Below are 25,720 nucleotides of genomic sequence, written 5' to 3' on the forward strand. Positions count from 1 at the left end.
ACAGCAACCAACCATATCTCCAGAGGAGAACCAGTGGCCAGGTATGATGGCCGTGCCTTTAATCCCTGCACTAGGGAGGCAGAGGCAGGTGGGTCTCTAAATTCAAGGCCAGCCTGGTCTACATAATGAGTTCCAGACAGCCAGGGCTACTTAGTGAGACCCTGTGTCAAAAACAAAAAAAACAGCAGATGAGAACCAGTGTCCTTCAAACTCCCCCGGTGTCCCAGAGAGGAAGGGTTCTTAAGTCTTAGGTTCAAATCCCAGCTGTGCCCATGGATATAGGCATGGATATAGGATGGACCACTCAGTGGAGAGCGGCTGGGAAGCCAAATGAGGAAGCCTGGCAGGCAGGGGCGGACATCTGCCGCACCACACTGGCCAGTCAGCCGCTAGGGTCGTTTTCGTGCTCATCCCGGCTGAGGTGGCACGGAATTTTCCACTGCCGGTGCTGGCATCAAGGTGAAGAGAGGACACTCCGTGTGACCTTCGGCAAGTGACGGGAAGTAGGGATGAAAGGCTGGCTCCTGAGCTCCCTTCCCCGCCTGTCAACTCAACCAGTAGAACACAGGCAACAGGAAGGCCCTGAGAGCCGGCTCCCTCCGCCAGACTGTGATGCCTGCTGAGTCAGGCGTTACCGGGACATTGACATCGTGCCTTACACCCTGCAAGCCTCTGACCGGAGAGGTTTATTCCCACCCAAGATGACTGTGCCCTTCGCCCCAGAGGAAGGGATGTGGGGCAAGGTGGAAAGGAAGAGGAGCAGGAGAGCAGGGAGGTCCAACCCTAGCTGTCTGTCGGCCCTGAGCTGGCCACACCCAAACATACTGCCCCTCTCTCTCTGCAGCCTCTTTGGGCTCTCTCTAGGGCAAGGAAGGGTCCCAGAGAGTTGAGGGGCTGGGGTAGGACCTTTCATGACCACAGGGTTCATGCATCCCAGAATCCAAAGCGCTGAGAAGCCAGGGGGCAATTTCGGGCCTACACTCTGCCATGCTAGGGCCCTCTGCATGCAGGAGGCGGTAGACAAATGAAGAGGCAAGACATGACGAGGAACAGGGGGAGGAAACGGACCATGAATTTGAGGGGTGTTGGGGGAGGGGCGCCGCCGCCCCCTGCTGGGCCTACCTCGAACAGACATCCTCTTGGGGAGAATGGTGACTGCGCCCTCGGCCACCTCCTCAAGGCGCAGCACAGGGGCACTCTTGGAGCCCCAGCTATCAGAACCCATCCAAAAGAAGTGGCCGGTCTGGTTGGCCCTGCGAGCTGCCTCCAACACCCTCCTGTGGGGACACAGCAACCCAGCCCAGACATGTAAGGCTACCCAGCTGCCCTAGTCTGTGTGCCGATGCCCCAGGCTGTATCTGAATTCCTCTCCCCTAACTCACAAGCCTTTAATCACTTCAGCTGGTGCTCCAGGCCGGAAGCTCCCCCACTGTTTGGCCTATGCCTGTCTACGGAGGCTACAGTGACCTCTCTCATCTAAGCCTCTCTTCCATGGGTCCCTTTGCCTCTGCAAAGACTACCACGTCTCCTTAAATCTATATGTTCCCCACTTGGGTTCCAGATGCTGACAACCCCTGTCCTCTCAGAGGCATTCTCGGGGTACCAGGCCACCCCCACACCAAAGCCATCTTCACACGGGTGCCCACAGGGCACCCATCCACCTGATCCTACTCCAGAGGGCAGCCCCTTCCTCCACTGCTTCAGAGCAGGCTGGGCCCGTCAGCGCTCACCTTTCTTCCCAATGGGAGTCTTGGTCAAAGAGTGCATGCTGGGCCCACCCCATGGCAGTCTGCTGTTCTAAGACAGCACTCAAGACCCCCTCTTATGACCTGCTCCCTTGGAGGGGAAGGAGAGCTTAGAAGAGTCAGAAACTCCTAAGCGGGAGACACAGGTACCACGGGCCATTCCTGTTCTTCCCTGGTGAGGAACGGGTTCCATGGCCCCAGAGGTGCTGGGCCTAGGCAGGCAGCAGCCTAGGGGAGGGCAGGGACTAAACTTCTGGAGAGAAACTACTATCCCCGAGCCCCAGAACCTGTTTCCAGAGCCAGCCTGTGGTCGCACTGGGCCCCTGCGCTCATCTCTCCACCACCCACCTTGGGCCACCGCTAATGGTAGCTGGGGACGGCACATGGAACCACGGTCCCGTTAATGCTTCCTGCATCTGAGAAGCCAAGAGGAGCCGGGATCTCATCCCACATCCAGCCAGCCACCTGTGTTTATTTATACCTCAGTCTGCTTCTGACAACGCAGAGCATTTCCAGAAACAGCCTTCCTCCTGCCAGGCTGGCCCTGTGGCTTGAGAGTCCCATCCAGCCCCTCCCCTAGGGATAAAGACCAGGACCTTCACCCTCCCTCCCAACCCGGGGCTTATCTGAACTAGGGTACCCTCCGTAGCAGAGGGCCCAAAGTGGGATGCACGACTGGACGTGGGCCTGGCTCCAGGGGGGCTGACAGAGCAGCCAGGAGGGGATAGCTCAGAGAAGCCTAGCCACCAGCAATCATTTCCTTGAAGGCATGAAGAGCTCTGGCAGCAGCATCTGGGGGGAGCTTCGAGCTGTGAGGAGGTTCATACCATCCCTGTGCATCCCGGAGGGACTCCATAGGAGGCTGTGTCTGCTTGGAACTCCCCATCCCCCACCTCCACACTCGCCCCTTTCTCCTCTATCCCTGCAGTGTGCACCCCCCGGGGGGGGGCTCTCTGTGTTTGTTGCAACACAGGACTCCAGGGTAGGGTGTGGGAGAAAGATTAAAAGAAGGAAGAGGGGCCAGCATTGGCCTTAGAGGGCACTGGCAAGGGGTTGCCCCTGGGTTGGCTTTCCTCTGTGAAAACAGTCCCACCGGTTCTGCTCTGATGTGGGCTTCTCTCTCAAACAGAAACCCAGGGGACCTGACACTTGAGTTCCCGGAGGGTGTGTAAAGCAAGTGGAACAGAGGGAAACAGGGACTGGGCTGCAGGGATGGAGCTTGTGACCTGTGACCCCTGTGCAGGGTCTTCACGGTCCGTGCGGGGTCTGGGGTCCAGGAAAGAACCTCTCACCATGAAAACATGCCTAACCCCAGTGTCCTGAGCTCACCAAAAGCAGAGTTCAGGGCTGAGCTGGGGCCTACAGGCACTGAGCCTCACTTCGTACTCAATCCTGCTCTGCGGCTTTGAGCACCTTCCTACGCTTGGCCCTCAAACACTACGGCTCAGGAACTGTTTCGTTCTGTTAAACAGCGAAGAGCCTCAGAGAGGGCTGGATTAGAACTCGGTACCCTGCCTTAAGTCCACGAGATAGCAGCCTTTCCCCTAAAATGGCCGTCTGTGGCTGGCAGAGTGGATGTAGGAAACAGGGGCGTGAAGGAACCCCATTATAGCAGCTGGGTCTAGCCTGGGAATCCCATCACTCTGATTCACCCCTTGCCCCTCCCCCTCCCCCTAGAAAGAAAGGCAACCAGTGGGACGTGCCTGGGCTACTGTCTGACATGGCCACCCTACCTGATGTCATCCTCATTGGCAAAGATGATGATACCCCTGGCATTGGATGTTTCCAGTAGGCGTTTGATGATCTTGTCGAACTCCCCCGTCTTGGGTTCCCGTGGAATCTTCACCGACTGGGCAATGCACACACCTCCTGTGGAGAGGCCCGGCTGACGTCAGCTCAAGCCATGAGGTCTGAGAGAGTCCCTCTCCTCCAACGCACCCCAGGAGGCTGTGACCAGGGTCTCTCGCTCGACCCCAGTGTGTCACGCCGGGATCGCAAACACCAGCCGCAGCACGGATACGGAAGACCTTAGATGTGATACTGGCTCCGTGCCTCAGTTTCCCCAGTTGAGGCTAGCAAGAGCCAGACTGTTTGAAATCTTGGTTTTTACCAGTTGTTGGGTAACCTCAGGGCAGTCACGCAAGCTTTGTGTGTCTGAAACGTCGCATTTATAACGTGGAGACAAGAGGGCGACCTAGTTCACTGGCTTCTTGAGGGATCTGCGAACAAATGCGCTGTCTGGTGCACAGCGAGGATCTGGAAGCTCTGGCTATTTTTATCAGGATTACCTCAGAAGGTTCTTTGAAGGAGTAAATCTGAGAATGGCCATCCTGGTAGCTGATGTCCCCACACCCGTGTCCCACACCTGTGTCCCCACAACCCCCCCCAAGCTCCTGCCCCAGAGACTGCACACCAAACATCCTCGTGGAGGGATTCATGTGTGGCTGCTGGCGTGGGCCAGGGTGAACACAGTGTCCCACAATGCACCCCGAGCAGCAGACACCGGGGAGCATTTTGAAGCCAGACAGTCCCCAGTGACTCTCGACACCATCCTCAGGTGAGTACAGGTAGAACGCTGCCGTGCGCATATATTCATAGCCCACCTGCGCCCCCTCTCACGGGACCTCTGCCCTCCTATAGGTGCCGCTCAAAAGGGCCTCCTCTCCTTGGCCCAGCCCTCTCTCAAATTGTGGTCAATTCCATAGCTGCTACCCTGGATCCCCTGGGCTTCCACCTGCTCTCTGTACATACATGCAACACTCCCAGACACCTCTGCATGGTGCCCACAGCATGTGCTGGACATGAGTCACACTGGAGGGCCAGGATGTGGCAGCTCCAGGAAGCTTCCTCAGGAGAGCACACAGCTGAGTGTGAGAGGGCAGGAGGTGGCTTGCCAGATGATGAAACATACACAGGCAAAGGCACTCACTGAGGGTGGCTCCTTCTGCCGGGGCACACATGTATATGCACACATACACACAGACCATACATGCACTCACTGAGGGTGGCTCTTTCAGCCAGGACACACATATACGTGCACACACACACACACAGCCACACATGCACACACACCACACTCATACCACATACACATGTAACATACATAACACATACACATATCACACACAACACATATACAACACACAGACACCACGCACACATACAACACACACATGCAATACACACACAATATATAGACAACAACACAAACAAAACACACAACACACACATAGCACACATATAACACACATAGCACACATAAAACATACATACAACACACACATAGCATACATAACACATACAGACACCACACACACACGACATATACACATATATCTCATACATACACACAACACACACATACAACACACAACTCATACAGACACCACACACACATATAACACATACAAAACATGCACACAACACACACATAGCACATACAACATATACAGACAACACACACACAATATATACACATATACCTCATACATACAGCACACACACACGCACACACGCATACACACAGACACACACACGGGATGGCAGTGGAGATCCTTAGGGCACACACACAGACACACACACACACACAAAACATACACATATATCTCATACATACACACACCACACACACACATACACACACACACACACACACACACACACACACACGGGATGGTAGGGGAGAACCTTAGAGCACTCCTAGATACCTAGTAAATCCCAAGCACGAAGCAGCGCAGGGCCTCTAAGAACTCGTGGACCAGGGAGCCAGGCTCGGGCCTTTGGTCAGGGCCTCACCCCTGCCAGCCCCAGGCCACGGGCAGAGTGGAATGGCTTGTTGCCCTCGATGGCTGGCAGCGTTCTAACAATGGCAGTGCTCAACTCCTGCCAAGTCACCATATGGTCTCTCTCCAGTCAGAAAAACGGGCCAATGGCGACACGTTCTCGTCCCCATCTGGGAAGGCAGATGGACAAGAGGAAGAGGCTGGCCCAGGCAGTGGGGCTGGGCCACCTGGCTCATGGAGGGAAGTGGGGAGTGTGTGGTTCTCCAGCAGGGAGAGAGTGTTAGGTTAAGTCACTCCTGGGCCAGCACATGCTGTCCTGCTGTGTACCGCACGCTTCACGTGGTTCAAGAGAGGGGTAGGTGGCAGTGGCTCAGCGAGGGGGACGTTAGTCACAGGAACTGAGCGTGGTGTGTGGCCTTTAGAGGTGTGATATTTATGGAATGTCCCACGTAACAAAGGCCACGCAAAGTCACCCCTCGGAGGACTCATACCACATCCCCAGGAGACAGATGGGGAAACTGAGGCTCTCGAAGGTGGAAAGTGACTTCCCTGGGTTATGAAGAGAATTAGGTGAGGGGCTGCGGAGGCTGCAGGGCCACCTGTCAGCCCATAGTGTGCGTAGCGGAGTTGGAGGGAAGGGGTTGGCTCTGGAGATGGGGTGTCTGGGAACAGGGGTGGGTGAATGTCCCATCACGTGACTCTGAGTCACAAGGGAACCAGTGCCCCTGGCCGGCATCCTGACTTTATGACCCATAGTCACATGGCGGTTGGGAGGGTGGGGCAGGGTCTCTCTTTAGAGACATGGCTCCTGAGATGGGCATGGCTCCCTGTCACAGCCAGAGAGGACCGGGTGACTGGGCACCTACCCTGTGTGTGGCACTGGCTAGGCCTGGCTTCCATGAGCCCCCATACCAACTCCAGGGCAAAAAGGAACGTCCCTACCTGACAGGCATGGAAGTGGAGGCTCAGAGCTGGCAAACAGCCTCATAGAGGTCAGGGGAAGGGAGTCAAGAGCCTCCATCAGACCAAGGTCCTCTCTCCTGAAATTCTCCTGACCCAGAAAGTCCCACCCTCAACAGCTACCCCTGGGAATGAGAGGAGAGCTTCCAACTGCCAGTCTCACCCGCCTCTGTGGAATTGGGAGAGATCACACACTTGTGCACATGCTCAGGAGTGCGCACACCAGACTGTGTGTGCACAATCACATGCCCTTCCTTTGGACACACAAACACATGCACGTGGTCCCAAACTATGCTGCTACAGGGTTCCTGTGCCCAGCCCCTGCCCTGTAGTCTGCACAGCACTCTTAACCTCCCTGGGGCACTGTCTCCTCCCCATACCCCATACCCTCCTCAGCCTCTTCGTGGACCTCATCAAGAACCACTGGTCCACACTAGTATAGAGCAGTGGAAGCTGGCAGACAGACAAGAAATAACCAATTCCAGCTCCAGGCAGACCCAGGACCAGGCGGGATGGAGGAAGCTAAGGTTCTGAAGCCCGGCCAAGCCCTCCTGGGTCCCCTTTAGGGTTCATTCACAGACCCTACCCAACCTCCTAAACAAGAACCTGGCTGCCAGATCGCAGTTCAGAACTCAACTGCCCTGTGCCAGCTGCAAGCCAGGAGTCCTCTGTGCTGGCCATAGTCAGATGCCACAAACCTGTCACCAGAGATACCTCTGATTACATGCATCCCAAGGGACCCCCGAGACCCCAGTTAACACCAGAGCAGAGGGTGTGAGACCAGCGAGGGGCTTTGCCTTACACATAGCAAAACACAGGAACATAGAGTAGCAGGGGTAAGCCTGGTATCCTCTGAATGCCTAGGGCCGGGGTCCGATCTCCCACACCTGCTCAGGCTCCTCCCACACCTGCTCAGGCTTCTCCCACACCTGCTCAGGCTCCTCCCACACACCTGTTCAGGCTCCTCCCACACCTGCTCAGGCTCCTCCCACACACCTGCTCAGGCTTCTCCCACACCTGCTCAGGCTCCTCCCACACCTGCTCAGACTCCTCCCACACACCTGTTCAGGCTCCTCCCACACCTGCTCAGGCTCCTCCCACACACCTGTTCAGGCTCCTCCCCACCTGCTCAGGCTCCTCCCACGCCTGCTTAGTCTCCTCCCCAGCCTCAGAGGCTCTACCTCAATTTCTCATAGCCCAAGTAGCAGCCCGTGGGCTCTTCCTCTCCCTCTCATTTTTTCCTTTTCTGAAAAACGCTTTTAAATGTAAAAACAGAGAAAAAAAATAATGAAAAGGCAAACCCTAGGAAGTCAAGTGGAAAAACCTATATTGCTGCAGAATATGGCAGACTGCAGAGAGGAAAGCACGGGAGGGGTCCCCCAGGCCATGCTAGGCTCCCTGCAGGAAGCAAGGCAGGCAGGAGATAGTGGGGAATCACAGACGCACACGCGCGCGTACACACACACACACGCAGATACACGCGCATATTCTCACACACTTGTGCACACAGCACACACACAAATATGCAGCGCACACACACGCACATACACATGGGCGCACGTGCACACATACACACACACACAGATACACACGCATGCACACAGATACACACACGTTCTTTCACACTCAGGCACGCATGCAGCACACACACATGCATGCACAGACACACATGCACCCACACACCACTTTCTCTTCCCCTCTTTCTTTTCTGAGCCAGGCTGTCAGCAACCCCAGGCTCATGCCTGCTCCCTGGAAAAGAGAAGATATCTTTTTTTTTTTTTTTGGTTCTTTTTTTCCGGAGCTGGGGACCGAACCCAGGGCCTTGCGCTTCCTAGGCAAGCGCTCTACCACTGAGCTAAATCCCCAACCCCGAGAAGATATCTCTTGAGTGGGGTGGGTAGCTCAGGGTCCTGCCATGGAGCAAAACCGTGCCTAAGTGACTAAGCTTTGATGTGAAGTTTGGGGTGGGGAACACTTCCAGGCCCCCAAAGCAGTCTCATCTTCCCCTGAGGATGCTCCAAGGGGAGGGGTAGGGAGAGCCAGGCTTGGTTCCCTCACCCTTACCTCAAGGCCCAACACTACACAGAGCTCTGGGTCTGGCAGGCTACAGCTCATTCAGGCCTGGCTTCCACCATCACTCTACCTGTTCCTGCCCCAGACTTCCTCTCCTCTAGGCCCAGTGCAGCCTGCCTTACTCTCTCACTCTCCTTATTCATGGTGTATCCGCACTGTGTGCGCGTGTACACACACCAACACGTGTGACAACTACGTCTGCAGTTGCTACCTCAGCACCAGCCTCCCAGGATCTGCCTCTCTGATGTCTGCCCCACGAGTGGCCTTGGGCAGATTGCCCCCAGCCAGGAGAACCCTGAACCAACTAGTCAGGTTGGTTTACCCACCAGCTCTTCCCTTGCTGGGTTCTGTCCCCACTGGGGACAGACAGCTGTCCATGTTTGCTAGACACACATAGGACAGGAGTGCAAAGGGACACTGGGGTGGGCACGGGTGACAGAGGCCTACAAGGAGTCTCCACCTGCACATGCCCTTCCTGGAGTGTCTATACCCACAGAGCCTGCAGGGACCCCTCATAGCTGCGACTATGTCCTGCACAGGCTCTGGGCACCCCGTAGTGCCTGATGTCCATTCTGTGCCGGGAACGGTCTATGCCATGCGTTCTGGACACACTCATAGAGATACGTGCCCGGGGCCATCTTTCAACCCTGCCTTCTGCTCTGTCCACTCTCTCTGCCCAGCTCTGTTCCCTTGCAGCAAGCGCTGGGGGAGCAGGTACTCAGCATGAACAGGCAAGGACAGCAAGATGATGTGACACTAGCTTGTCCCAAAGCTCAGGGAGAGACAGCTGGGCCACGCAGAGGTGCATGCCACCATCCTCCCCCTTCTTGCAAGCGACTTGAGTTCTCTTTGGGCAGTAGGTCACTGGGAAGATACTAGTCAGGTTCCAGTGGACCTGGGTTTGCCCGCATTCCCCGTGTTCTCGTCCACTTGTGACAAGGAAACACAGAGAGATAAAGGGGGCGGGCGCCTGCTGCTGCTGCCTTCCTGTGCATTTTCGGACAGGTTACTAAGCCTCTCTGACCTGCCCTCCGTGAAACAAGGAAGAACTTAAACTCTCCCCTACCCCCAGTAGGGCTGGCGGAGCCCGGGAGTGTCTGTGACGGTCTGGTGCTGCCGCTGCAGCCACTGCTCAGAGGAGCGGGCAAAGCCTTCCCTGGAAGGGCCACTAAGCTGAGATGGAAACCATTGGTCCACTGTGGCAGAACCCAAGAGCTCTTGGGGCCTCAGCTCTGCAGAGCAGGGTCTGGGCTCTGCAAAAGCTGTATCCCTGAGACTCGGTACTGGGCAGTCCCCTGGCTGCAGCTCAGAAGCACAGGGACTGTGTGAGGCGATGTGATGTCTGCCATCAGCAACCAGCACGTATGTGCCCTCAACATGCTGCTCATAGCCCTTCATTCCAGGACCCCACAGAGACACACCCACAGCTCTCCCGGCCCAAAGAAAAGCCACGAGCCCTAAGCAGCCAATCCGCAGCTGTGCAAGCTCACATGGGAACCATACAGCAATGCAAGTGCAGGTACCCCAGACATCACCTCTGCTGCAGCTGCAACACACCACACAGCTGTGCATACCACGAGGAGACCAGCTGAGCCCACCAGGACAAATGCCTATAGTGACCTCAAGTGAGTTCCCGAGCCCAGAGCCCTATTCTCACACACATACAGCAGACACAAACACTGACAACAAGCCGTCCCATAAACCATGCAGACACACACGTCCCTAACACGTCAGGCAATAAGCCTGCTAACACGGGCTATGCCCTATGTCCACAAGGTTCACAGTTTGCTCCCCCCAAAAAGCTTCCCTAGGTCTCCCACACTCCTCTCCATGCACACTCACACCCCTCTCCATGCACGCTCAGCGACCCTGGTGGACCGTCTCTTATCAGGTGCCATGCAGCCCACACACCCTAAGCAGCTATCCCTTGGCCCATCCACAGCTGTGCAAGCTGCATGCCAAGGTCTGCTGAAACCTGGGGGTCACAGCAGCTCTCTGACCCCCGCCTGCACACTCACAGACCCCAGTCTTTCCCTTTGCTGACGACTTTGCACTTAGCTGGGAGCAAAGCTGGGCTGCTACACAGAGCACCAGGGACCAAAGCAAAGCCTTCGATCTTCACTGTGCCCTCTCTTGGCCCCAAACCTGTCTCTGTGGAGCTAGGGATACACAGGGAGGCAGGAAGGAACTCAGATATTAGAGAGCAGTGGGCCTCTATGACACAGGAGACCAAGAGGCCATCGATGGTCCTGGCCCCATCTCAGCCGCCCGCTGCTGCCCACCGGCAGGCAAGTCACCCAGTGGTAAGACTGTGACACAAACCCACCCTGCCCCAGGCCAAGTGCCTAGGGTGAGGTAGGACACAGGGGCCTCAGTACCAGCCCTGCTGTCCCTGGCTATTAGAGTTTCATTAGCCACCAGGTTGGGCTCTTGAGAGGAAATTCACTGAGCGATTGCCCTAATATCTTAGCACAGATGCATTTAGGCAAAACGGCTTCAAAGCAAGGAAGCCAGAAACATATGAAAAGGGGAAGTGCTACAGGCAGGTGACAGGCGGAGGCTAAGAGGACAGGATATTGGCAAAAATAAATTAGTGGGGACCCTGTGCAACCCCATATTCTCCCTCAGTAGCCTGACTGTTGATGAAGGAAACACCCCAGATTCACTGCAGACAGAGCCAGGGTTCCCCCAAGACCCCCACATATGCACAGATGCCAAATGCATTTCCAGGCCTACTGACCAGTCCGCTGGTCTGCTGTGGAAGAGGACGGGCCCTGAGGACAAAAGGGCCCTCACTCTGTCTCCATCAGCCACACTCAAGTACGCCAACACAGAACAAGACCTCCACGCCTCTCTCCACTCTTTCTGCCTACCTCTGCCCTGAGAAACAGGCAGACATGGGGCTAGCTACGTACGGGGTCTTCTGCGCCACCCCCACCCCAGCTGTTTAACCAGGACCACTTCCTCCAAATCATGCTACCACTGTAGCCTCAAGGCTTTGTCATCATGGTCCTGAAGCAAGAAACAGCCATCCCCTGCCTGCCTGCCTAGCCCAAGAAGCCTTGGGTCTGATCCCTCCTCCTTCTCCCAAATCTTGGCGCTGCCCAGTCCTGCCCACTGCTCTCCCTAATGGCCCTGTTTGCCCTACCTTGTGCTATGTAACTTGTCTGCCTCAGGGAGAGGGCTGAGCCTGGGAGACAGGGCTCAAGGCCCAGCTACCACTTCTTAGCTGTGTAACTCCAGACAAGGTAAACCTCTCGGGATTCTGTCCGTCACAAAGTATGGAGCATGGGGTGTATAGGCGAGTGTGGTACAATCCTATCGATCAGGAGGCTGGGGCAGGAGAATCACCTTGAGTTCAAAGCCAACCTGGTGTGCGTGATGAAACTGTACCTCAAAACAAACACACAAAACGGAGCAAGCGTACATAGGTAACAGAGGGCAGTATCTGATGCTCGAACACAGCAAAACTGCCCCTACCCCCAGGTTGTCCGGTGGTCAGCGTTCATCTGTGAGAGTCCCCCAAGAGCTGTATCTTCTGCCCTTCTGACCTCCCCCAGGTCCCAGCAGATAGGGGAGCTCATTTAACATTGGTTCAACGCATCTTAATTTCCAGATGCTTTTGATGGGGCGCCAATGGTGCCAGAAGTTTCCTGGGTGGGGAGAGACTTGAGGTGCCCCTGGCCTGCTCCACCCCCCTATAGGAAGAACATTCAGGCAGGAGAGAGCAGTGGGGAGTGAGGGGATGGCCAGCAGCGGCGAGCCTGTGATTTGGCCAGAGTGCGGAGGGCCGCTGCAGACAGGGATGAAATATTTAGAAGCCCACGTCCCCGGGAAGTGGAAACTGCCAAGCAAAATGAAATGTTGAGATGTAATTACGCAGGCGGCCCAAGCATGTCTCGCTGCAGGCAGCTCAGCCCCTGAGCCCATCATACCAGCCACTGGTAAAGAAGTCTTCCAGGGCCCTCCCAGCCAGCCCCACTCTCTCCACAAGCCAGACTAGGGAGGGGTAGCCACAGATGTCCAGGGACTGTGACTGACCCTGCAGTTCTCTCACTCACTGTTAGCTTCTTCCTGGCAGTAAAGGGAGCTGTTGACCCATGCCCCAGAAAGGGAACCACTAAATAGCCTGGGTATGTGGCAGTGAGGGTGACATGGGCCCAAAGTGACAGAAACCAGTCTGACCCAGTTTGGGTGGGTGGTACCATGAAACCCAGCTGCCTGGGGCTCTGGTAATAAAAACAGATAGAACAGGTCAGAAACTGATCCATCAAAGTTGTCCCAGACCCTGCCGCTGTTAGAAGGCTGGGGGTTCCAAACAGAGCCACCAGCCCCGGGGGGAAGAGGGGGAGAGGAAGACAAGCCTGGCAGGGAGGAAGGTCTTCCAAGTCAGTCCTAGAGGGGTTGGGAGAGAGGTCCTTCCTAGATGCCCATCTTGCTGGGCAGTATGGCTTAGATCCGACACTTCTTCTGGTTTAGCATGGGACTTTTCCGGTGTTAGACCAACACAAGCTATGATACAAGGGGCTTTCCCAAGTTGTGATAATCGCTGGTGTCTCTAAGAATACCAAAAGATGGGACCACCCAACCTTGAGAGCTCCTTTATGATCTAAACCAGAATCCACAGTCGGGCTTCAGTTTGCCCCAAGCTGACCAGTGTGAGCCAGGAATGCACATCTAGTGCCCAAGGTCCTCACCAGGCTGCCTCAGGAGCTCAGATAACACCCGGGCATACCCAGATAGTTGACCACATCCATATTACATCCTTCTCCCGTGGGCCCACATCGCCTTGGCTGGCCAGTCAGCCCCTCCTATTCTCCAGCCCACTGTGATCACTCTCCTCCCCAAGAGTCCAAATTCTCCTTTAGGAGGCTAGCAAGACACCCCAGCTCCCTCTTCCTGTTCCCCACCATGAGGGGAATGTCTGCTCAAGAGCCCTGCCCACATAGCTCGGTCATCCCTCAAGTGAAGCTAGACGCTGAAGAACAGGCAAGCTCAGGTCGATGGCTGACACCTGGACTGGCTGGACGGTGGTCCAAAACCCCTTCCTCCACTCCTCCTGTGCTCCCTACTCATTCACTCACTGTCCTCCTCCCTCTCCCTTTCACCTCTTCACAACCCACAGCTCTCCTCCAACAGCACCTCCCAACCAGATCACATTCTGGGTATTGTGCCTATTTCACAGATGAGGAAACTGAGGCCACTGGTGAGCCAGATCCTGTCTGGCTGCTTCTGTCACTCTGATTCAGATCCTCCCTCCTCCCCTTCCCTCCTCTTCCTCCCCTCCCTCCTCTTCCTCCTCTTCCTCCTCCCTTTTCTCCTCTTCCTCCTCCTCCCCTTCCTTCTCTCCCTCCTCCTCCCCTTCCTCCTCCTCCTCCTCTCCCTCCTACCCTCCCTTTCCCCTTCCTCCTCTTTCTCCTCCTCCCCTTCCTTCTCCCCTTCCTTCTCTCCCTCCTCCTTCTCTTCCTCCATTTCCTGTCTTCTAGGTAGCTAGTAACTCATCCTGCCCATCTCCTCCCCACATTCCTAAATCTGACACAGGGCCAGGCAGGACATTCTCTGAAGTGTCAAGGGCCTCTGGGCCTTTCCAAGCCCTCCTGGTCCCCTCCCACCCCTCTTTCCTCCCCTGCTCTCTCCTTGCCTTGCTGCTTCCTACACACAGGTTTCCCTTGGGTCCCAAGGCATCGTTAGCTTCCTTCTGGCTCGTTAAAAATTTGCATAGAATTTGCATAGAATAGCCACATGATCACTCTGTCTATAGCAAAATAGAGCCAGATGTGGTGGGTCTGGGAGGGAAGAGACCAAGAAGAGGAGACTCCCCAGTCTATGAGGCCAAGTTCTCACCCTGGGTGGGTGTGCCCAGAGGAAGTCTTTGCCCTCCAAACCTCGCTGGGTCTCCTGGAGGCTGGTTCGCCTGTTTTTATCATTTTTCCAACAACTGCTCAAAACTAGAATCACCTCCGCTTCAGAGGAAGAGCCCAAGGACCTGCAGCTCATTCACACAGGGAAGTCACCGGGAGAGCCTGGACCACACACTCTGCCCGCTCCGTCTGCCCTGCTTCTAGGAGGGACATGGCCTTCTCTGGGCAACACCATTCATTCCAGGACACCCTCTGGGCCAGACCTAATCCTAGTTCTCCCAAAGGAAGCTCTTTCCTAGCCTGGCCTCCCCATTCTGCAATCTCTCTCTCTCTCTCTCTCTCTCTCTCTCTCTCTCTCTCTCTCTCTCTGCTGATTGCTGGAGACAAGCACCTCAACCCTTTCATCTCAGCTTTCTAGCTGAGCCGGACCTGCCTGGTCACAGCAGTGTCCAGGAATAAATGTGTTTGGATAAGAAAGAAATTGGTAACAAGGCGGAGGGGAAGGGGCCCGCGTTTCACAGAGGCTGGGCTGGCTCCAGGCCGTCCAGCAGGGCCTGGGGGCTACTCTCCAAGGTGCTGAAGCTCACACAGGACTCAGCAACCTCTGCCCACGCGGGAACCCGGGGCCAAGCACTGTGAGCTCACAACAACCGGACCTGGATCCAAACCCTTACCTCACGTGTGTGTGTGTGTGTGTGTGTGTGTGTGTGTGTGTGTGTGTGTGTGTGATATGTGTGTGAGTCTGTGCATGTGTGAGTGTAGGTGTGAGTGTGTATTGTATGTGAGTGTGAGTATGTACGGGGGAATGTGTGTGTACAGTATGCTTGTGTGGTGTGGGGGTGTGCATGTGTGTGTATGTGGGCTTGTGTGTGTGAGGTGTATATGCATGTATGGGGGAATGTGGGTGTGTATACACATATATTGTATTGTAGTGTGTGTGGTATATGTGTGTAGGGTGGGTATGCATATGTGTGTATTTGTGTGTGTGTGGCATGTGTGTGGAGGTGTGTATGTATGTATGTGTAAGTGTGTATGGCATATATATGGGGGAATGTGGGTACGTACAGTGTGTATGTGTAGTGTGTGTGAGTGCGAGTGTGTATGGTGTATATGTTGGTATATTGTATGTGTGATATATGTATGTGTGTATGTCTGTTTGATGTGTGTGTGGTATGTGTGGGTATGTGTATGCATGCATGTGTGTGTGTGCTTGTGTGTGTGTGTAAGAGAGTGTGTGTGGTGCACACAGTCAGAGAAGCCATCAGCTGTCTTTCCCTACTCTCTCACTCACCTCACTGGGCCTGTAGTGGAGCTGGTGACCAGTGTGCCCCCAGTAAGCCTCTTGCTCCCACTCCTTTTCTCTCTCTCTTTCCCTGTCCCCCTCCCTCCCTCTTTCCCACCATACACACACACACACACACACACACACACACACACACACACACACACACACACGGCTTATACCAGGGCTAAGGCCAGGCCTGGCACCTGGGGATTTCCATTACAGCTGTCAATGACCTGTGTGTCTGGAAATGAGTGTGTGCGGGGTGGGGCTCGGGGAGTCTCAGAAGACTGGAACAGGCAGGCTGGCTGGCGGAGGGGCTAGCCAGGGCAGCAGAGTCCGCTCATGTTCAAGTGCTCTGAAAGAGAAGTCTGTAGTGGACAGAACAAGGCAGAAATGGCTTCGGTCTCCACGTGCGAACATGTGGGGGAAGACACACAGCTTCTTGCTGTTCCCACACACAAAGAACTGAAAGGTCTGGGGAGGGACATGACGAGGGTCTCACACGTGTACCCTGGGTGGTAACTGAACAAAGCTGCCCACGTGCTGCACGGTGCCAGGCCTGGGCAGGGCCCCACAGAAGCCTGGCTAAGAAACTGGCAGCAAGCTCCTCCCCGGGGAACAAGGTGGTGGCTCAGGCTTAGCCACAGCTCCAGCACAGAGGACACGGTGGGGAGCAGCCAGATAGACCAACAGACAAGGGAGAAGCCATTAATCAGACAGGTCTGAAGCTTTAGTCAGATGGACAACCAGAAACAGCTAGGAGGAACCTTCTCCATTCCAGGGGTGTCTGGGAGACGCCACCCTGTGCTTCTCAGAGGAAAAAGATGAACGCGATGACTTTGGGTTTAAAGACCTGGTGCTCACGGAACGTTTGACTTCATGAGTAACAGTGACCTGGGGTCCGGGGCCAAGGGTCACTATGGGGCCTGGCCTCCAAACACTGAGGGAGATAGAAAGTCAAGAACCCGACCACGGGCATCCAGAGGTCCCCTTCACAGCCATGAGAAAACCAAGGTTCACGCCAGCGCCCCACAGCCAGGTCTAGAACTCAGCCTGACTGAGCCAACCAACCTCCAGGACTTCTGAGGAGGGGCTGGGCATGTGCTGTCTATTCATGCTGCTCTTAGGTTAATGAGGAGACCAAGCAGCACGCATGGATTAGAGCCCAGCCTCGTGTCGTGACACTTGGGCTCTGAACCACCTAGAACTGGGTTCCAAAGGTCAAAGCCACAAAGGGACTGCAGAAGGCAAAGGGGATTCTTTGTACCCCAAACCTCTTCAGGTATGGCCCTCAGAATGTGTACATGGCTTCCTGTGGAGGACAGAAGGCAGCAAATCAAGGCAGAACAGACAGCCTGATTGTTGTCCTACTGTTGTCAAGGTATACTCTAAGAGGCTGGCAGAGGGAGACAGGGAAAGTGGCAGCATGCACACACATGCACACACACAATCATACATGAACACACATGTGTGCATACACACCTGCTCAAGCACACACACATGCACATACACACACACGCACACATGCACATACACACACACGCACACACACCTGCTGAAGTACACACACACAAACACACACATGCATGAATACACACATATGCACGTAGGCATGCACATGCACATACACAGCTGCTCAAGTGCACACACACAAACACACACAGACACTCACATGCACACATACACACATGCACATGTGTATACACATGTGTGGGGACACACATGCACACATGCACCGGTGCAAGCACATGTACACACAGACTCACACACACACACACACACTCACACACACACGCATCAGGGCCTCACGACATCTAGCCCTAGGCACTCACCAACCTGAGAGGTGTCAGCACCCTGCCACAGGCCAGAGCATCAGAGAAATCAGAGCAGACAGGCAAAGTCCCCGAGGCGGGCCGTGCAAGCATGGGAGTTCATCTTCGTCACACAGGATTGACCTGGCCATCACTAGCAGTCACATTGATGCCAGCACCTTGCCAATCCCCAGTCTGGCAAAGACACCAGCTGGGGCCTGGTGGACCTCGCCACTCAGCAGGGCCACTCATGGTGGTCCAAGGGCAGTGTCAGGCCCCAGACACTGAGTGGGAGACCTGCTGGGTCTGAGGCTCAGGGCAGCCTGTGGGGGTTTCTGGGATTGGGAAGACAGGCCATGTGATAGGGCCCCCTCTTCTCCTCAACTCTCCAGGAAGGGCACAGCAGCTAGGCCTCAGGCTACCTCCCCAAGGAGAAGGCAGCCAGTGGGGGTGGGGTATCTAAAAGCTGCTGAAGACAAAAATAGGTGGACACCCTAAGTCCCTCCTGTCTCCCCCTACTTGATGGAACCTCCCAACATTGCAGCCAGAGCTGGCTCCCAAACACTGGCATAGCCTTCCTGAACCCAAAGAGGAGGCCCTACAGTGCCCTCCGGGTGCCCACTCCTGAGCCCCTCTGGGTGCCGCTCCTGCAGCCTTCAGTCCTTCCCAAGCCTCCTCTGAGGGAGGTGGGCCTAAGGACCTTTCAGCCAGCGTCTCTGTACACTTAAACGGTGTGAGGAAGGATTTGCAATGGTGGGTGTGGGGGTGGGGGCAGGATATGACTAGCACAGGCTGGGCTCCATCAACAATGGAGCCCACCCTGAGCATGAGTTAATAGGTGAGCGTCTCACGGCCTGATGGGGGCAACAGTCGCCACAACAGGACAAAGCTCCTGTCCCAGTTCCTTCCATCTGGCTGTGCAGCCTAGGGAAAGCCACATGCCCTCTCTGGTCTGTCTCTCCTTTCTTTCTTTGAAATGGCCAAAAATCATACTCCTCTGAAGGACCCAGAGCCGTGTCTGAGTAGAGGCCTGGCAGGCTCATCACCGTGGTGAGACTTCTCAGCCTGTAAGCAAGAGCAACGCAATCCCTCCCCCCTCCATCTCCCTCCCCCACAAGCCTCCCACCACCTCCCAGGTGACTTATACTTCAGAGGACAAATCAATACAGTATGCGGCCAAAAACATCTTTAATCTTTCTCGGGGATTAGGCTATAAGGTGCTGTGGCCTCTTTCTCCCAATGTTCAATTCTGATTTCAATTTGGCTGGAGCCGTTCTCTCTGTCCCCCTCCCTCCCTCCCTCCCTTCCTCCCTCCCTCCCCCTCCTCTCCCCTTGTGTCTCTCCTGCTTCACCCACCAAGCCCTGCCTTCCAAATCAAGTCCCATTTAGCAACAAGGCTAGATTGGGGACCCAGTGTTGAGGTAGTCTCAGGCTAACTGGGAGAATCAAAGGCCATGTAGACAGCTGGACCTCAGAGGCACGCACAGGACAGAATGCAGAGGTGGCCATGTAAGGGGCTCCTTGCCAGGCAGGAGGGCGGAGGAGCCAGGGCCCATGGTTTTCCTGCTTCTTTTGAGGTCCTCTCTAAGAATCTTTGGTACCCTCTTTTTCCCAGTCCCCTACATCTGATGAGGAACCGAAAAGAGCACTGCATGACCCTGCCATCCGCTAAGCACGCCATACACCAGCTTCTCCTGTGCCTCCTGTGTGGCCACACGCACATTCTTCCACGTGTCCTGGTCACGCCCCAGCTGGCCGTGGACCCCAGCAAAGGGGACAGCGTGGACAGAAGACAAAGTAGTCGTGGAGGACGGGAAGCCAGTTGACACCATTTGCCCTGGAACTTGAGCTCAAACCCCACCCCCTGCCCCTCTGTACTGTATGACGGGGTCTGAGTTCCTAGGGGAAGCCTCTGAGGTTGGCCTGCTCATATAAATGGTGTCGCCTCCACATAAGACAGGGCCACCCAGACAGCGGGGGCAACACATGATCTGGCACCTCCAGGCCCCCTAAGCAGCACCTTGTTCTGAGCCTCAGAGAGGACAGTTTGTGCTTTTAATAGAACGCTTGTTCAGGGCAGGAACAACCCCTGAGGTTATAGGAGCCCACAGTGCAGCATGACGTCTGTCATCCCGGGAAAGGAGAGAAAGACAGGAGAGAGGCCATGGCTCCCCCGGCTCTGACAAGGTCTCAACATCACATCCCTCAAAAGTCCAGAACCCTGGAAAGTCTGCACAGCCGGGCCTCCCTCCGGCATTTGCTGCAGAGTTAGTGAGGACCCTACTTCCCGTTTTCCTAGTACAATTAAAGGGCTTATCAGAGAATTGTAAACTATGCCTGCAGGCCACCACCACCCTCAACCTCAGGCCACTCTGCAGTTTTAGGAAAAGCAATTAGAGGTCTGGGCCCTGCATGGTATAAATATATACCGGCCAAGGTCGGGAGCAGCAGTGAGCTACTTAGAGCCGGCAGGATGAGGCTCTCAGGGGCACCAAGGTCTCCCCTGTCCTCTGTTCAGGGGACCTAGGAAGCCACAGGATCCAGAGTCCCTCCAGCCCAGGGGCCACCTCTGAACTCTCCTGATAGCCCTTCAGGACCCTATTGATGGATAGCTGGAGTCCCCATCCTGATGTTAGTGCTTATTGTGACTGTGCCTTGCCACTGAAACCTCCAGACTCACAGGGACAAGTGAGAACAGCCCTCTGCACACTGGGTAGGGTAGCACAGGGACATAGACTACCCCAGCCCTGAATATTCCCTGCTTCAAGACCCGCTGATCACCCATGCAACTGAGTCCCCGATCCCCACCCTAAATAAAACCCTCTGGTTTCCTCCCTCCCCCGTCCACAAGAGGACAGGGGTGTCTACAGATGTTCCTCACGGCCTTCACCCACGATGAGAGCATACAGCATGCTGGGGTTCCGGGAGGGGACAACAGACAAACCCAGCTCAGAGAAGAGCAGCAGGAGAGCAGGGCTCACCCCCACGTGGCACTCACCGTTCTCTCGGGACTTCTGGATAAAGGCCTCCACACCACTCTCACCGTAGCTGCCCTCTGAGGCCAGTGTGGACACATAGTTCCACTTGAGGGCTCGGACAATATCCACCATGGCCTGGGCCTGGTATGTGTCTGAGGGCACCACCCGGGAGAAGAAGTCATAGCGGCTGTTGTCACTCAAGTCAGGGGCCGTGGAGGCATAGCTGATCTGAGGGATCTGGAGGTAAGAGGACACGCAGGTCGATGGGCGAATGCACAAATGGGGAACTTGCTTCCTACCCACCCACAGCTGTAGGACCCCTAAACCCAGAGTCACCCCTCCTGCGTATACTGCCTCCCAGCATCCGGGGGAGATCCTGGGACAGATCCCAGAAATGAGAGGAAAGGGAACAACAGGAAGTAGGCCACCCCTCCCTCCAGCTCCAGTCAGAATCTGAGGCTGCCTACTTCTCACATAATTCTACCTGATAGGGGCAAGGCCTGGCTGGCAAGTCAGCAAAGAGCTTGCCTGTGACCCAAGGAAGACTCCCAGATGGCATCATGGGATCTACGACTAACGGTCCCCAGGGATATTACCAAACATGCACGAGTGTGCACACACATGGCGGGGAAGGGACACTTGAGTGTGCACACACATGGCGGGGGAGCGCACCTGGAGCCTCCGTTTCCAAGCCCCTCTAGTCACTACCCAGAAGGCTTCACCTCTATGGTTCCCAGTGGCCTCCTTTCTCCTGCCCAGTTGGACAGCACAGGGGAGCAGTCATGTGACCCTCCTCACCAACACCATGGAAACCACAGCCCTCCCACCCCCACCCCTCCTCACTCATAGGGGCTTTCAACCACCACACCAACAAGCTAGGGAAGGGAGGCTCCTAGACCAAGCTGTTCTGTGTCCTGTGGGAGTCCTCCATAGCCAGCCTGCACCCCTTATGCCAGAAGCACGTCTACCCACGGTGACCAGGGTTCTATCTCCAGACATGGCCAGAGGTCCCATAGGAGTGACTCACCCAGCTGACGGTCAGTGTTTAGAGATTGGCACTGAGAAACGAGAGAGGAAGGTGGTGGTGGCACCCACCATTAATCCCCGCATTTGGGAGACAGAGGCAGGTGGATCTCTGAGTTCAAGGCCAGTCAGGGCTACACAGAGAAACCCTGACTTGAAGACGCTAGAGAGGAGATAACAAGGTGACATCATCTAGGGTCTGCCTCATAGGAACTTTATGGAACCGGAAGAACAAACCCATTAGAAGAGAGCTAGTCATCGTTCAGTGACAGCAGATCTGTGGGCCTTGCTGCCCTACTCCCTACGAGGCCTTTGTATGTCTAAAATGACCATTTTCCTAAAAAGATCGTTATACAGAATAAAATCAAATCCCTGCCACCCATCACCAACCCAACAGAAGGCCATGAGTCTGGGCTAGACTGGAGTGCAGGCAGCTGGGACCCGTCCACCCATGCTTCCTCCAGGTGAGCATCGCCTGGGACCCCACTCTTTCCTCATGTCTGCCCAGCTAGACTGATGCTCACACCCTCCCAACCAGGCTATGAGCGACAGACCCCCAAATAACCTGCTGTTAGGCTGGGGGACACCTCCCCCCAGGGAGCCCCTCTCCCAGAGTCTACAGTTTCACACCAGGCAGGGTTGGTCCTCGAGTGTGGCCTCTATTACCTGTGTGCACCCCATGCCCACAAGGGGGGGATCAGCATGGGGCTCCTGCATGGTGTACAGCAGGAAACCCAAGTGCTGAACTGCCCCAACAGTCCCCACAGCCCTGGGAGAGACACCCCCTTGTGACCAGGCCAATATATGGAACAGGAGACCAATCCCTTCTCCACCCCAGGCCTCAGTCTTACAGAATGGACGATTAAGAGATGCTGGTAATGTGGGGAGTCCCTGGGACCCCAGGGGCAGGCCTGCGGCTCTCTGCAGTGCTCCTTGTGACCCCCGACCTGCTGTACCCCCTGTACCCCAGTTCCCTCTGTCTTCCTTTACCCTCCCAGATCTGCCCTCTCTACCTGTACTCACCCAGCTCCCTCCACTGCCCACCACTCTTGAGTGCCTGTGCCCTCTGAAGCTCCCTCCCTCCACTAGGCCCAGCCTGGGGTTGGGGAGGGGCGGGGGCACCGTGGGACAAAGGACCCTGTCAGAGTCCGAGAGGCCAGGTGATTCATGTATGCTGGTTCACAGGCTGTGTGCCCTCACCCTTAGCTCCCTCTGCCTCAGCCCGGAGAGGGAGAGGATGCTCAATTAGAATTCTCCTCACAGGTGACCCTTGGCAGCCCAAAGAGACTCCAGCCAGTCCCCTCAGACTCCCCCTGCCCTGGCCATACACAAAATCCCCACTGGCTATGAGGCTGGCCCAGCTCTGTGTGCTGAGGATGTTGCTCTGGGGTGGGGGCCAGCATCACAGCCACCAGACTCACTAGGTCTCCACTCCCAGGGCTCAGTCACTGTCGCTCATGGACGGTCTCACAGACCCCTCTCCACTGTCTGCACAGTCAGCCCTCCCGGCTCCTCCAGGTTCCCCTCAGCCTCCCACAGCGCCAAGTGTTCTCTGTCCAAGTCACCGGTTGTGCAGTGCCATCAGAAATACAAAAAGGTGGGTGGCCACCCAGCCCTGAGCTCTGGTGGATACCCCTGCTCCCTGGGAAACAGGAAGTGTCCACAGCCAAGTGCTGCTTAGCCGGGACTTGAGAGGGCAGCACACAGTGTGTCTGCCTCTGGCTCCCAGGAACGTTCTAATTTACGCAGGCAATTTGACCAACCACCACCGAAAAGGGAGAGGGTGAAAATTCTCTCCTCTGCCCTCTCTGCATTCTTGGAGCGACTAGGATGTCCAGCCACAAGACGATTAAAAGAGCAACGATCAAGCAGGAATCCCAGTGCTTCCGTGCGTGCATGCATGCGTGTTCCAGAACACGTGCTGAGTCACCTGAGCGCATGGGCATGTCACGCTGCCTCACACGGCCACTGCACTGTAGCCTGCGGAGTGCCACTAGGTCAGTGGACACCTGTCCCTGGGTCCCCTGCCTAGCCAGGGGAGTGACAGGCAGGTCTGGAGTAGGAGGAGCTGGGATCCCCAGCACTACTTGGGAGGCAGAGGCAGGAGGACTGCTATGAGTTCCAGGTTAGTCTAGGCTACATAGTGACACCCTGTTGAAGAGGAGGAAGAAAAAGAAGAAGGAGGAGGAGGAGAGGAGGAGAGGAGGAGGAAGAAGAAGAAGAGGAAGAGGAAGAGGAGGAGGAGAGGAGGAGGAAGAAGAAAAGGAAGAGGAAGAGGAAGAAGAAGAAGAGGAGGAGGAGGGGGAGGATGAAGAGGAGGGAGAAGAGGAGGAGGAGGGGGAGACAGCAGCAGAAGGCAGGGTATAAGGAGAAGAGACTGAGGCCCCTGCTAGGGTGACACTGGTGTCAAATCCTAGGGAGCTGTGGTGTATTTGAAGGAGGGTGATCTACCTAGGGGACCAAAGTTGGTATTCATGCTATGTGCCTGCACTGGGGTGCTTCTGTGTCCTCAGGACTACAGCAGGCTCTCACTCCAATAGATAGGCAAGCCAACCCTGGCCGGCACACAGTGGGGCTCGGCACACCACTGCTCAGGCCCAAGAGAAAAAAGGCTCCAATATGTCGGAATCAGAGGCCCAGGGAAGCGTCCATTAGTGGCCGGAGGGCTGCTGAATCAGGACATGCCTCATCTTAGAGCCCAACTAAGGTGCAGTCCCCAGAGTCTCTGAAACCTTGGAGCAGTTAGGGTGAAATCTTTGCCCAAGGCTAGCTCCACAGGGGGCTGATCTGCTGCAACAGGCCTGGAGGGCAGAGACCAAAGACTTTCATTTCCATTGGGTGTCCCCTGAAGCACCTGTGGTGAGGATCTTGTACGGCTGGTCAACTTGGCTCTGGCACACCAGGTTACATGGAGGTTTTTTTTTCTTTGAACCTCCACAGACATAGGCTAGCCCCAGCTCTGGTCACACTGAGTCCAGTTACACACTCTGCCTGGCCCAGACTGTTCTGCCTGACCTCTCTCCAAGGCGCTTTTCCTGGGAGCCAAAGCTCTCCTGCTCAGCGCGCTAGTGCAAACTCCAAGGTATCCTGGTCCTTCTCTGCCTCTGGAACTGGAAACTGTAACACCCGGGTGCCTTTCGCTCCTCTGGGCCTGCAGAGTAGCCCCACTGTGACCGGGAGCACGCGTGAGAACTTTCAAACTGCCACAGTGTCATGGAAAGTAAATTTCGTCCACAAGGGCCAAGCCGTTCCTTTGCCTGTGTGGCTGCCACGCTCTCTCGCACACCCTGGTGGCCTCTTCATTAACCCACTCACTCAGTAATGGCTTCCTGAGCCCCTGCTGTGTGCTTTACCTGCCAAACTCTGGGAGACAAGGAGACCTCAGTGAAGCTGATCCCAGCACGGGAGACAGAGATAATTACTCGAGCAATAAACACACAGGTATCTAACGCCAGGGGCTGCTCACAAGCCACTGCCCACGGTGCCAACTCTCACCCTGTGGTAACACGTTACCTTTACAACTCCCTGACCCTGTGTTGGCCAGGTCACATGACACGCCCTGCCCACTGAGTCAAGCAGGGGATGTATGTGTCCTCTGGGCCAGAGTGAGTCACTGCAGGTAGGGGACACCCCATGGTATATGCACTCCCTGCTATTGACACTAGCAAGGTTCCAGCCTGACATGGGTTCCTGAGACAGGACAAAGCGCCCCACATGACGTGGCACTCCACGTGACGTGAGCCTATGTCCTTGCAAATCCCAGAGGTTGGCAGAATGGTTGCCACTGCAGCATCCTCTCTCGCTTGTGCTGACTGATACAGGGGATGGATGGGAAGGCTGGTTTTTACCATAGCATCCCCTTTACTTGAAACAGGTCTGCGGGCTGGTGGCTAGTGAAGCACCGCCTCCCTGTGTTGCCGTGTACGGCCCAGCACTGACATGGTTCTCCGACTCTCAGACGCTAATAGTGGCTGGCGTTTATCTCTGCTTCAGAACATGTATGTGTCAGACTCGCTCTTGGCACACTTCTGGCTAGTAGGGGACAGGCTAGATCGAATTAGAATCATTCCGGTTCAAAAGGACTCTCAGAACCAACGCCGCTTAGACGCCTACTGTATGTCTTCCTGTTTTAAGTTGGCTCCTAAGTGCAACGTCTTCAGCCTTAACTTATCTAAAACTAATACAGAAAGGTCAAGTTACTT

The 25,720-nt window shown here is 55.5% G+C and overlaps 1 protein-coding gene across 3 annotated transcripts in view; it reads right to left on the minus strand.

The window, feature by feature from the left end:
- The window catches only part of Grm4 (glutamate metabotropic receptor 4), an 88,645-nt gene that overhangs the window by 26,132 nt on the left and 36,793 nt on the right, over positions 1–25,720 (minus strand). For all 3 annotated transcript variants that reach the window (XM_063278955.1, XM_063278956.1, NM_022666.2), the window contains 3 exons: positions 20,516–20,732; positions 3,479–3,614; positions 1,123–1,277 (listed from right to left, as the gene is read on the minus strand). In XM_063278955.1, coding sequence (XP_063135025.1) covers positions 1,123–1,277; positions 3,479–3,614; positions 20,516–20,732 — 508 coding nt within the window. The remainder of the gene's footprint in view (positions 1–1,122; positions 1,278–3,478; positions 3,615–20,515; positions 20,733–25,720) is intronic.

The sequence above is a fragment of the Rattus norvegicus genome, chromosome 20 (genome assembly GCF_036323735.1).
Source record: "Rattus norvegicus strain BN/NHsdMcwi chromosome 20, GRCr8, whole genome shotgun sequence".
In the NCBI taxonomy this organism is placed as follows: domain Eukaryota; kingdom Metazoa; phylum Chordata; class Mammalia; order Rodentia; family Muridae; genus Rattus; species Rattus norvegicus.